At 43.0% G+C, this 11665-nt stretch overlaps 1 protein-coding gene across 1 annotated transcript; it reads left to right on the forward strand.

The window, feature by feature from the left end:
- Positions 1-7726: 7726 nt before the first annotated feature.
- LOC107117233 (cell cycle checkpoint control protein RAD9A-like) lies at positions 7727-11285 on the forward strand. Its single transcript, XM_015419319.1, has 2 exons — positions 7727-7764; positions 10628-11285. The coding sequence occupies exons 1-2, from the start codon at positions 7727-7729 to the stop codon at positions 11283-11285; spliced, it is 696 nt and encodes a 231-aa protein (XP_015274805.1).
- Positions 11286-11665: the final 380 nt, after the last annotated feature.

Genomic DNA, 11665 nt, shown 5'->3' on the forward strand with positions numbered 1-11665 from the left:
AGACTGAGTACAAGGCTAGTTATGTGCAATATACAGATACTGAGTTGAAATTGATTGAAAACACAATGTAATATATCTTTCCGTATGCATGTTTGTATTGTTTTAATTAAATAAAATTTTGAAAACCAAAAAAGAGAGAGAGAGAGATTGGGTATCTGCTAGGGTTCCTAGCTTCCAGGTGAGGCATGGAGTTCTGGTTTTACAACTGATAATCCAGAGAACAAAGATTGGTGCCCGTGGAGGAAAGCTTTGGAGGGTGAACTCTATGGCATAGCATCTCTGATAAGCTCCTTCTCCTCCCTAAACTCAGCCCTTCCCAGGCACTGCCCCCAAATCTCCAGGAATTTCCCAAGCTGGAATTGGTAATGCTAGTATACAGGGGTCTTTTCGCCCCAGAGCCCTCCGGAGCGCCGCTCTGGCAGCCCGCGTGGCGGCAAGCCCCGCCCCCGGGTTGCCGAGCGCTGCCCCCGGATCCCCCGAGCCCATGCAGGAGCGCTGCGGCTCGGAGGAGGCCGGGAGAGCCCCGTCCCCGGTCCCTTGAGAGAACGCTGCAGCTTGGGGGAGACCCGGAGAGCCCCACCCCCGGGTCCCCGAGCCTCCTCTTTGCTCTCTGGGGCTGCTGCGCTCCAGCGCGAGCCCCAGGGAGGCGGCGATGGGCCTCCTCTTTGCTCCCTGGGGCCTCTGCGTTTTGGCGCGAGCCCCAGGGAGGAGAGAAGAGGCCCGTCGGCATCGTTGTCTCCCTGGAGCTCCCCACAGAGCGCAGCGGCCCCCGGGGCCCAAACCTTTCTTCATAGGAAAAGTAAAACACTTGCTTTACATACCTGCAGATACTTCTGATCAACTAGCTAAAGTCTGAGGTCAGATGTCAAATGGAGTCATTATGACACAGCTATTTCCCCACAACCAAAGATTTGTGAAGCATTCAATACACATTTGAAAGGAATGAGGATGAGGTAAATGTGAGCTCAAGATATATTAATAGGGCTTGCCACTTGAGCCATTCATACAGAATCTAAATGAGTTATTGAATGCAATAGCTTAAACAAAAGGTAGAACATGAATCTAAATATTAATTCAAGGAAACCATTACACCACAGATCAATTAACTATGACACAGAAAATAAAGGATGGAAGGATTATTTCACAATTACAACTAAGAGCCCATCCTGCAGTCCCTGTTCCACTGCAAGGATTATTTCCGAATTCTCCCTCAAATCAGATAAAACGATTACATGAAGAGTAAAACATAGGGCTGACAATCTCCAAGATGGGGTCTGGAGATCTCCTGGGATTACAACTGGTCTTCAGACCAATTGTGTGGTGCTACCATGGGTCCAGGCTCAGTTATGCAGTGTCTGTTGCTGGGCCTTGTTAGAGTCTTTTCACAACAACACTGTGAGGTACATTATGCTGAGAATGTGTAACTGGCCTAAGGTAATCCAATAAACCCTAACGACAGACTGGTAATTTAAACCTGAGACTCCCAGATCCTAGTTTGAAACTCTAGCCATTGCACCCCACTGGTTTTTGTGGTGTGGCTGCTGTTGAACAGTAGTGAGCAGCTCTCCTGAGAGTAGGCTTACCAAGTGCCGGCGGGGGATCTGCGTGTCTTGGCAGGATCCCTGCCGCAGGGACGGCGACACGCGTTGCACCCGCCATCGCCAGGAAGTGACGCTACGCGTCACTCTGGCAACGGGGCTGTTTGAAATCCCGTTGCCAGAGCGACGCGAAGCGTCACTTCCTGGTGACGGCGGGTGCAAAGCGTGTCGCCGTCCCCGCGGCAGGGATCCTGCCAAGACACGCAGATCCTCCGCTGGCACTTGGTAAGCCTAAGTAGCAATATGGAGTCCTTGGCCTTATCTTGTCTGCATGCTCTGTAAGCTAAACATGCCCAGTATCGTTTACTGTAGAATCTCCCTTCTTTTATTCTTCCTTGCTCTTTTTTCTAGAATGTGTACTAGCATTTCACTTTCAATTCTAGCATGAACTACCAATCACTGCTTTTTCTACACAAAATTTGTTGTTGTTCAGTCGCACAGTCGAGTTCGACTCTTCGCGACCCCATAAGTTATTATACTAGGGAATATCGTTCCAATCAGTAACTTTGATCTAACTCATGAGAGAGCATTCACATACTTAAAGACTTATGAACTAAACATGAGCTTAAAGGTGTTGCTAGACCAGAGCCAGCACTTGGTTTAACCTGTTACAGGGCTTAAAACCTAATAAAGAGATACCTCACTATTCCCCTCAATGAACTCTCCCATTTCCTTCAGACTTTCTCTAACTATTATGCTTGAGAATACGGAGCCATCACACTCCTCAATGAGTATATGAAGGCAGTAAGGGACTATATGAGGACCAAAAAACTGGAGCTCAATTCAGGCAAGATAGGGGTGCTATTGTCATGCTTTCCTTCTGTAACTAGTCCAAGTTTTCTGTCAGTGACGGAAAAGGGGGAAAACTGAACTCAACACAAGCTACCTCAAATAAAATATTATACACACACACACACATATACATATTATATGGTGTACACAATGGCAAAAATTAAAAACATAAGATCTGAATATCAGACTACATAGAACTTATGAATGTGGTGGGGTTTTTTTTGAAATAGCGTATATAATTGACCACTGAGGAAGGCTGTAGAGGTTGAAACACTTCTGGTCTTGTTGGCTCTTTGATATATTCATCAACTATGTATGTGATATCATCAACTTTGTATGTGAAATTACTATAGCTTATGTAAAGCTCATGTTGATGTTCTATGCAGTCTGATATTCAGATCTTATGTTTTAAATCTTTGCCATGGTAAGGCGGGGAACCCCCAATTTGGTGGGCTCCTTCCAACCAGCAGCCAGCTGGCCAGTGGGGAGGAGCCCTGCCCCCAACAGCAGCTACCTGTTGCCACCCATCTCCCTCCCCTTCTGCCAGATTTAAAGGGTCCCCCAGTTGATCTGCAGGAATACATGGCAGGAGAGGAGGGAGAAGCAGGAGAGGAGGGAGGGGGTAGCTACCGGCCACAGACCTGCACTCCAAGCAGTAAATTCACCACTTGGGATTCAGGTGTGTGGGCCCTGGCCCCTCCAAAAGCATTTAAAGGGTCCCTTTAAATGCTTTTGGAGAGTGGGGCTGTGCATGCCTGAATCGCCCCTTGGGGCCCTGCTCTCAAAAAGCATTTAAAGGGACCCTTTATTTAAAAAAAATATTTAAGGGATACGGCGCGGGGGGGAAAGGAACAGGGAAAAACAGATAGAAGATATAATCACCAAAAAAATCTAGTGTGAGGGCAATTTTACAGAAATTAAGGACTTTCCTTTTTTCAAAATTTATAAGTATATGTAACAGAGTATATGATATAATAGCTTAACAAATGTGTAATAAGATATATATGGTGTAATGGCATAAGAATATAGCTTAAAATATATATGACCTATTAACTTAAAAATCTGTATAATGACCAACTCATTCTACCAATTTCTTATGCTATATTTTCATTTTTATCTTATCTTATCTTATAAATCTTATCTATTATATAGTATAACATAGATAACATCACAGAAATTTTTATAAGATTTCACAGAACAGTTTGTTATAATAAACAACATGTACTACTCTTTTCATTTCATGTTAAAACTGTCTTATAGTATTATTGTTTACTATTAAACCTTTCAGGTATATAACTAAAGAGATTAATTATAATAGTCATAGAAAACTCTCCAATTGCTTTCGCATTCATCTTTCAGTCTTTGGTTAATATAGTTTGTCAGTTTTGCCATAACTGCATATTCTTGCATCTTGTCTACCCAGTTCTCAATAGTTGGGCAACCCTCAATTTTCCACTTGGCTGCAAATACTATTCTTGCTGCTGTTGGCATGTATCTGAACAAATACAAAACAGCTCCAGTAAAACTTATGATACATTTGTACGTACCTGGTATCCAGTACTCGACTACATGACAGAACACAACTGGTATCCAGTACTCGACTACATGACAGAACACAACGTGCTGCCCTCTAGAGCGAGCTATCACACATGGCTTCACTTTTGATTTAACTCTGACCTCCACTTTGCTGCCGAGACTCCTCTTGTTGTTCAGAGTAGCAGACTCCTAAATTTGTTGTAGTTTAAACCTGACTTCATTAATTGGGAATTATAGTTCAAAAGTACTGGCCATGTTATTAGAGACAGCTTATTGAAAAATTGGTGGTCACTTAACACAAGAATGAGTCCCCCAATATCTTCTTCTTCTTCTTCTTCTTCTTCTTCTTCTTCTTCTTCTTCTTCTTCTTCTTCTTCTTCTTCTTCTTCTTCTTCTTCTTCTTCTAATCACTCAATCCTGCAGAGCTTTCTGGCTCTGAGCGATTTACAGTTACTCATTCATGCGGGACTAACAATGATTTATGGGGGTAAGGGAGGACAACATGTCTCTGTACTGGGTGAAGTTATTGATTTCCAGTTCTGAAGTACAAAATCTTTGGACAAGACTTAAAATAATAATATAGCATTCAATTAAAACAAATAACTAGATCATTCTAACTATTTGTATTCAGTCAGGTTTTGCTATTCCCTAAAATTGTTCTCCATTAACTCCTTTCTCCGTTGGTGGAAAGTGCTGTCAAGTCACAGGTGACTTATGGTGACCCTGTAGGGTTTTTAAGTCAAGAGACGTTCAGAGGTGGTTTGCTATTGCCTGCCTCTGCATAAATGACCCTGGACTTCCTTGGTGGTCTCCCATCCAAATGCTAACCCAGGGCTAACCCTGCTTAGCTTCCAAAATCTTATGAGATGTGGATAGCCTGGGCTTTCCAGATCAGGGCCACACCTTTCTCTAGCCACTCATAAACCATTGCAATGAGTTGTTCAATATTACAGATGTTTAACGAGTAACAAGCATTAAATCCCTGCTATAGCTGTATATTTTCAGTTTCCTTCCCCTGTAGGAGCTTCTTGTTCCTCACGTGGAGGTCATTTGATGTGACAGAGAGGCCACAAGTGACATTATTCAGCCAAAATCAATGGGGAATTTCACATTACCCAGTTTCACCCGGTTTCAAGCCGGTAATGATCCGTTTTGAAGTGAAGCGGTACAGGGCTGCCATTTCACACAGGGCTTTCCCCTACTGGAAAAGAGCCGGATCAGAAGTGGTTTGGCATTTCAGACTGCACCGCTTTGTTTTCCCGCCATTTTCCGCCTGCGTGGGTGATCTTTTTTTTTAACGTTCAATTTATAGCGCTATAAAGCAAACATTTCCCCCCCCCCAAAAAAAAGCCGGAGATCGCCCGCGCGGGCGAAAAACAGCAGGGAAAAGCACATCAGAATCGGGAGAGGAAACTGAGGACACTTGGAAGCGGTTGACAGGTAAAACGCTTCAGCCCCGTTTCCTAAACGGGACAGAGACATTTGTGTCTGAAATGACAAATATATTCCAGAAGGGAACCGGTTCTCAAACTGTTCTGTCTGAAATGACAGACCAGAAACCATTTGGGAACCATTCCTCTTCCGAAATATATCATCTGTCTTAAATTCCTCAATGTCTGTAACATCACCAATATTACATCCAATCAGCATTTTAGAAGTCAGCCTGTATTAGATGTATAAATACACACTTTGGATGAGATCTAGGTCTCTTCTGTCGTGCATTCTATCTTTAAGCACCTCAATTGAGGCAGCACTAGTGACCTTTCCTTGATAAATTGACCAGTTAGCCATCTATAATCATGTGCCAGCTAATATAATTGGGTGGCATAATTACCTTAGATTGCATTTTATCACATTTCATTAATTCTGTTATGATTCACAAATATTTTATTTGTTCTTATTTATAGGACTCTTTTTCCAGGATTGAACTATGAACCTGAAAATTCTATATCCCTGAATTCCATAGCAAGAAACTCAAAATCATCTATCACAGTCTATTTTACAAATGGTGTTGCATATTCATTGCAGAATGTGGACTTGGGGAGGGGAGGCAGGAATAGTGAATACTGTGATAGAAATGCTGATATGGAAATCTGCCCACTTCCAGTGACTGGATTTGTGTGAAATAAACCCTGGATATGGAATATGTTAGGATCAGGACAACAGGTAGGGACAGACTGTTTTTAGAGTGTACCATTTGTAATCACAGGCCTTTTGTGCCAGAATTCTGTCCCAGCTGACAAGTTCTGCAAAAACTGAATCGCCAGCATAGAGGTTCTGTATTCGAAGTTAATCCTCTTAGCAAGTGATCTATGATTTGCCAAGTGCTCCTTCAGGGAGCAGAGCTGGACCTTTTGAGTCAATTGATGTAATTCTGCTCTGCAGGCAGCCTCAGGAGATTCCCTTCTTAAGTGCTAAGCATTCTGTTTCCTATGCACTGCAAGCTCATGACAAATGTGTAAAAGGACTAAGAACCACTAGTTCAATGGGCATTAGTGTTGTCCCCAATGTATGTGCATTAGATGTGCAGGGAACCAGTCTATTAACAGTGGTACTGTGTTCTGTGGGCCTCTTGGAGAATAGTAAAGAAAGGCATGAGATATTTTATTCTGAAGCAAAAATCCCCAAACCCCATTAGAGCTAACAATTCGGTCTGAAAACCTTCTGTTACTATTGGCAACATTTCACTGTACTAATAATTTCAAACACCTTAATGTCATCTGGTATTCTGTTGCTATTCTGTAAACTGTTGATACCAGTACTGTATGCAATGTAATATTGTTGGTAGCCTCTTAACCTCCATTATGATTGCCTAGTAATAAATTATTTCCATACAGTGAGATAACTGTTCATGGATAAGGGTGTAAACAACCAGTACTGTATGCAATGTAATATTGTTGGTAGCCTCTTAACCTCCATTATGATTGCCTAGTAATAAATTATTTCCATACAGTGAGATAACTGTTTATGGATAAAGGTGTAAACAAGGAAAACAGAAAATTTACATAATCAGGGAATGTCCCACAGAACAGTCACGGTTTTATCCATAACTTGCTCCTTTCTATATGTTGGAATAAGCAAGGTCTATCGTGCATAGATAGAGAAGATGACAAGAACATCCTGCAGGGGGCAGCAGAAGGGACAACTAGTTAGCATAGTGAGATTAGGGACATCCTGCTATTTTTAATTGTCTCCTTCCTGTCTCCTGATTGGCTCAGTTAGGTCTCCTTCCTGCTCCTGCTTTGAACTGTTAGTCTGTCAACTCTCCTAGTTAGTTAGTCAGTTAGATTTCTCTCTCTCTCTCTCTCTCCCCCCTTCTTTTTTACAAAGCTTGTTCTCTTCTTAATAAACCAATTTTATTCTTTAAACACCTTGCACTCCCCATTACTGCATACCTACACTCTTCCAACATCATATAAGCTAGATAAATGGGAGCGGATAACAAGTACAGAAACTGACCCATAGACTTCAGCATTGATATTTGTACCATGGTGTTTGGACCACTGGGCTTCTTCAGTTACAGAACAAAAACACAATAAATGTTTCTTGAGCAAACAATAATCAAATGTTTGTAACAATAAAATTTAATCATATATTTTAGATGTTTTAATTTGTGTTCAATATAATTAACATGCATTACATGTTTAACATATATACTTAGAGTTAATATTAAGTTCTCTTATTTGAAATTGTTATACATTGCCTATGTGTTCAGGGTTAAATGGGTAGCCATCCAACCAAGTTGGGAGACCCCCTTTTAGAATCTTGGAGGATAAACAAGCAGAAGAGACAATTAAGGAATGACAATTGATGAAATAACAACTGAGAATATGAGAGAGTTAGTGAAGAGAATTTTATTATGAAGTCTAAGGAACAGAAACAGTTAACAGTTAGGAAATATTGAGGAATTTCACATTATCCTTTTTAACCCATTTTGAAGCCGTTTTTGATCCGTCGGGGAGTAAACCGGTATAGGACTGCCATTTCACACATGGCTTTCCCCTTCTGGTAAAGAGCTGGATCTGAAGTGGTTTGCCATTTCAGACTGCAGCGCTTTTTCCCGCTTTCCCCCCGCCAATTTTTTGCCCCCGTGGGCGATCTCCAGCTTTTTAAAAAAATGTTCGCTTTAGAGCATTATATCATTATAGTGTTATACCGTTATAATGCTATAAAGCGAATGTTTTTTTTAAAAAGCCAGAGATCACCCGTGCGGGCGAAAAATGGTGGGGAAAAGCGTATCGGAACCGGGAGAGGAAACTAAAGACTACTTGGAAGCGGTTGACAGGTAAAACGCTTCAGCCCCGTTTCCTAAATGGGACAGAAGCATTTGTGTGTGAAATTACAAATATATTCCGGTAGGGAACCAGTTCTAAAACGGTTCTGTCTGAAATGACAGACCAGAAACCGTTTGGGAACCATTCCTCTTCCGGATTATATCGTCTGTCTGAAATTCCTCGTTAGCATATCAAGACATACTACTGTTGTTCTGAATGGATAAGGATCATATAACCATAAAGTTGAAAGGGGCCATACAGGCCATCTAGTTCCACCCCCTACTCAATGCATGGCATGGGATATTTCCCCTCCTCCTGCTGCCCTTTTTGTTGTTGTTCAGTCACACAGTTGAGTCTGACCATTTGCGACCCCATGGATGACATTCAGGCCCTCCTGTCCTCCAGCATCCTCCAGAGTCTGCTCAATTTCATGTCCATTGCATCGATAACACTGTCTAACCATCTCATCCTTTGTCATCCCCTTCTTCTTTTACCTTCAATCTTTCCCAGCATCGGGATATTCTCCAGTGAGTGCTCCCTTCTCATTTGGTGGCCAAAGTATTTGGGCTTCAGCTTCAGAATCTGGCCTTCCAGGGAACAGTCAGAGTTGATTTCTTTGAGGATTGACTGATTTGATCTTCTTGCAGTCCAAGGGACTCTCAAGAGTCTTCTCCAGCACAATAATTCGAAAGCATCTATTCTTCAGCACTCGGTCTTCCTTATGGTCCAACTCTCATAGCCATACATGACTACTGGGAATACCATTGCTTTGACCATGCGGACTTTTGTTGGCAGGGTGATGTCTCTGCTTTTTATCATGCTGTTTAGGTTCGCCATCGCTTTCCTCCCAAGGAGCAGCCAACATCTTAATAGCTGTCTTTAATTGATAATTTAAGATTGAATGCTGCTGAGTTTGCTTTTACAGTTGCTTGCTTTTACTGTTTAGTAATTTTTTTGTTTAATCTTAATTGGCTGATTATTGTTTTAATAGATATTATTGTAAGCAGACTCAGGGACTACTTTGTATGTTTTAATTTGTCAGCTGCCTTGGTAACCCAATGGGAGTGGAAAGGTGGGGTAAAAAAGTATTGTTAATAACAAGAAGAAGAAGAACCAAAATTATGGTGGTAAGAGAACAAAGTCTGAGTCTAGAAGAAGAAGAAGAGAAGAGATTGGATTTATACCCCGCCCTTCACTACCCAAAGGTGTCTCAGAGTGGCTTACAAACTCCCTTCCCCTCCCCACAACAGACACCCTGTGAGGTAGGTGGGGCTGAGAGAACTCTGACAGAAACTGCTTTTTTTCAAGAACAGCTGTGCCAGAATTATGGCTTGCCCAAGGTCATCCAGCCAGGTGCAAGTGGAGGAGTGGGGAATCAAACCCAGTTCTCCCAGCTTAGACTCCGCGCACTTAACCACTACACCAAACTGGCTCCTCAGGTATCTAGGGACACCTTTAAGACCAACAAGGTTTAATTCTGGGTATAAGCTTTCATGTGCCTGCACACTTCTTAAGAATTGTGGTACAAGTGTGGGATGTAATTATCTTACATAAATAAATATCTGAGTTAGACAAAATGGGCACTAAACTGGCTACGACTGTAAAGAAGCTAGGTTCTATCTTGCACAGGTGTAATTAGCTAGAAGGCTCATCTTCTGCACTAGTGCAAGGCGTTTAGGCAGAATAACTGTAGCTACAAGAACTTCCATGGATTCCAGGAAGGTGGAACTGGAGCATAGTGTGGGAAGGATGTGAGAGCAGTGGTATGCATTTTATTTCACAATGCTGCCATCAGGATCCTAAGGCTGCCATCCTCCATGTGGGGGGTGGAGTTTTCCCAGAATCACAACCAGTCTCCAGACTGCAGAGATCAATTCTCCTGAAAGAAATGGCATCTTCAGAAGGCAGACTCTATAGAATTACATCCCTGCTGCTGAACTTCCTCCCCTCTCCAAACTCTGTCCTATGAAGGCTCTGCCCCTAAATCTGGAGTTCCCCAAGCCGCAGTTGGCAAACCTAATTTGCATTCATGCAAGACTGTGTTCTAAAGACATGGATAAAAACTAAAAAGTATGATGCGAAGACCCATAGGCAGGCACATAGTCATGATTTTTTTGGCTTGTGGGCATATTTTTTTCTGGTGGGGGAGCCATTATGTGTCTGTCTATACACAACCGTACAAAACTGTCATATTTATCTCCCTTATAAATAAAAGCCGAATGGTGGTGGTACTTCTCTAGAATATTCCACACGCTCCAAAATCAGTTCACTCTCTGATCTGTCATTCAGAGGGTCTCCCTATCCACTGGCTGCTTTGCCTGAGTCCTGCCTCCAACATTCTAAACATTTTGCTGTTCCTCTCCCCCCCATAGCCAGTCAGAACACAGAGGTTATTTGCATATGCAGCCTCATTGGCCTCTGCCTCAGAACACAGAGGCTCTCTTTACGTGCAGTAAGTGGCTCTCGCTCGGCATATGCCTGCTTCCTGTTTGCTCCACTCTTTTTCCAGCACTATGCGCCTGGAGAACCAGGGCCTATCCCTGATGCAGGCCCCGTCAGATGTAAAGTGTCTATGAAGTCTTTCCTGGCCGTGTTCCGCTCACTCTCCTTGCTGGAGAAGACTGTGGAGAAATGTATCATCTTGCTGCGTCTCTGTGACAGCAGGCTCCGTGTGCAGCTGCATTGCAAGTATGGAGTTGTCAAGACCCATGACTTGTCGTTCCAGGACTGTGATTCACTGCAGGCAGTTTTTGACACAGAACAGTGCACCCATACTCTGCATGCTCCTCCCAGGTTATTAGTGGATGCTGTGGTTCACTTCCCATTGACTTTGGCTGAGGTGACAATGGGTGCCAGCCCTGGTGGGAAAGTGACCTTCCGCAGTTACCTGGAAGAAGAGACAGAGGCTGGCCAGATGATGGTGACAGAGCTGTGTTTGAGTGAGGATGAGTTCCAGGTCTTCCACGTCAAGCAGGAGACACAAATCACTTTCTGCCTTAAGGAATTTCGGGGTCTTCTAAGTTTTGCAGAGTCTTCAAATCTTTCCCGCTTATATACATTCGAACCTGATTGGCCGCTTAAGTAGCATACATTGTTCTCTTTTCCTCCATGTTGTTCTCACAACAACCCTGTGAGGGAGTTTAGACTGAAAGTGCTAGCAAGCTTCCATGGCATACGTTGGACCCAAAGCAGCATACATTGTTTAGACCTGAATATGACAAAAACAAAATCATGAGTCTGATGTGGCTACCAGCCAGAGTTCAAGGATCAGCTGCACTTTTAGTGATGAAGATGATGAAGAGTCACAGCAGACTACCATGGGAAATACACAGGAGGGTGGAGAGGGAGGGAGAACTGGTAACAGTAGGGTTACCAGCAAATCAGGGCAGGAGAGGGATAGAGAGCTGGTGAGTACCAGCAAATCAGGAAGTGAGCAAGGCAAAGCACACGGCACAGTGTGACTTT

This window comes from Gekko japonicus, unplaced genomic scaffold (assembly GCF_001447785.1).
Source record: "Gekko japonicus isolate JY-2015 unplaced genomic scaffold, Gekko_japonicus_V1.1 scaffold257, whole genome shotgun sequence".
NCBI lineage: Eukaryota > Metazoa > Chordata > Lepidosauria > Squamata > Gekkonidae > Gekko > Gekko japonicus.

Coding starts and splice junctions, on each gene's coding strand:
- LOC107117233 (XM_015419319.1), top strand. CDS start 7,727: ATGACAATTGATGAAATAACAACTGAGAATATGAGAGA. Junction 7,765..10,627: donor ACAACTGAGAATATGAGAGA/GTTAGTGAAGAG, acceptor CCTCTGCCTCAG/AACACAGAGGCTCTCTTTAC.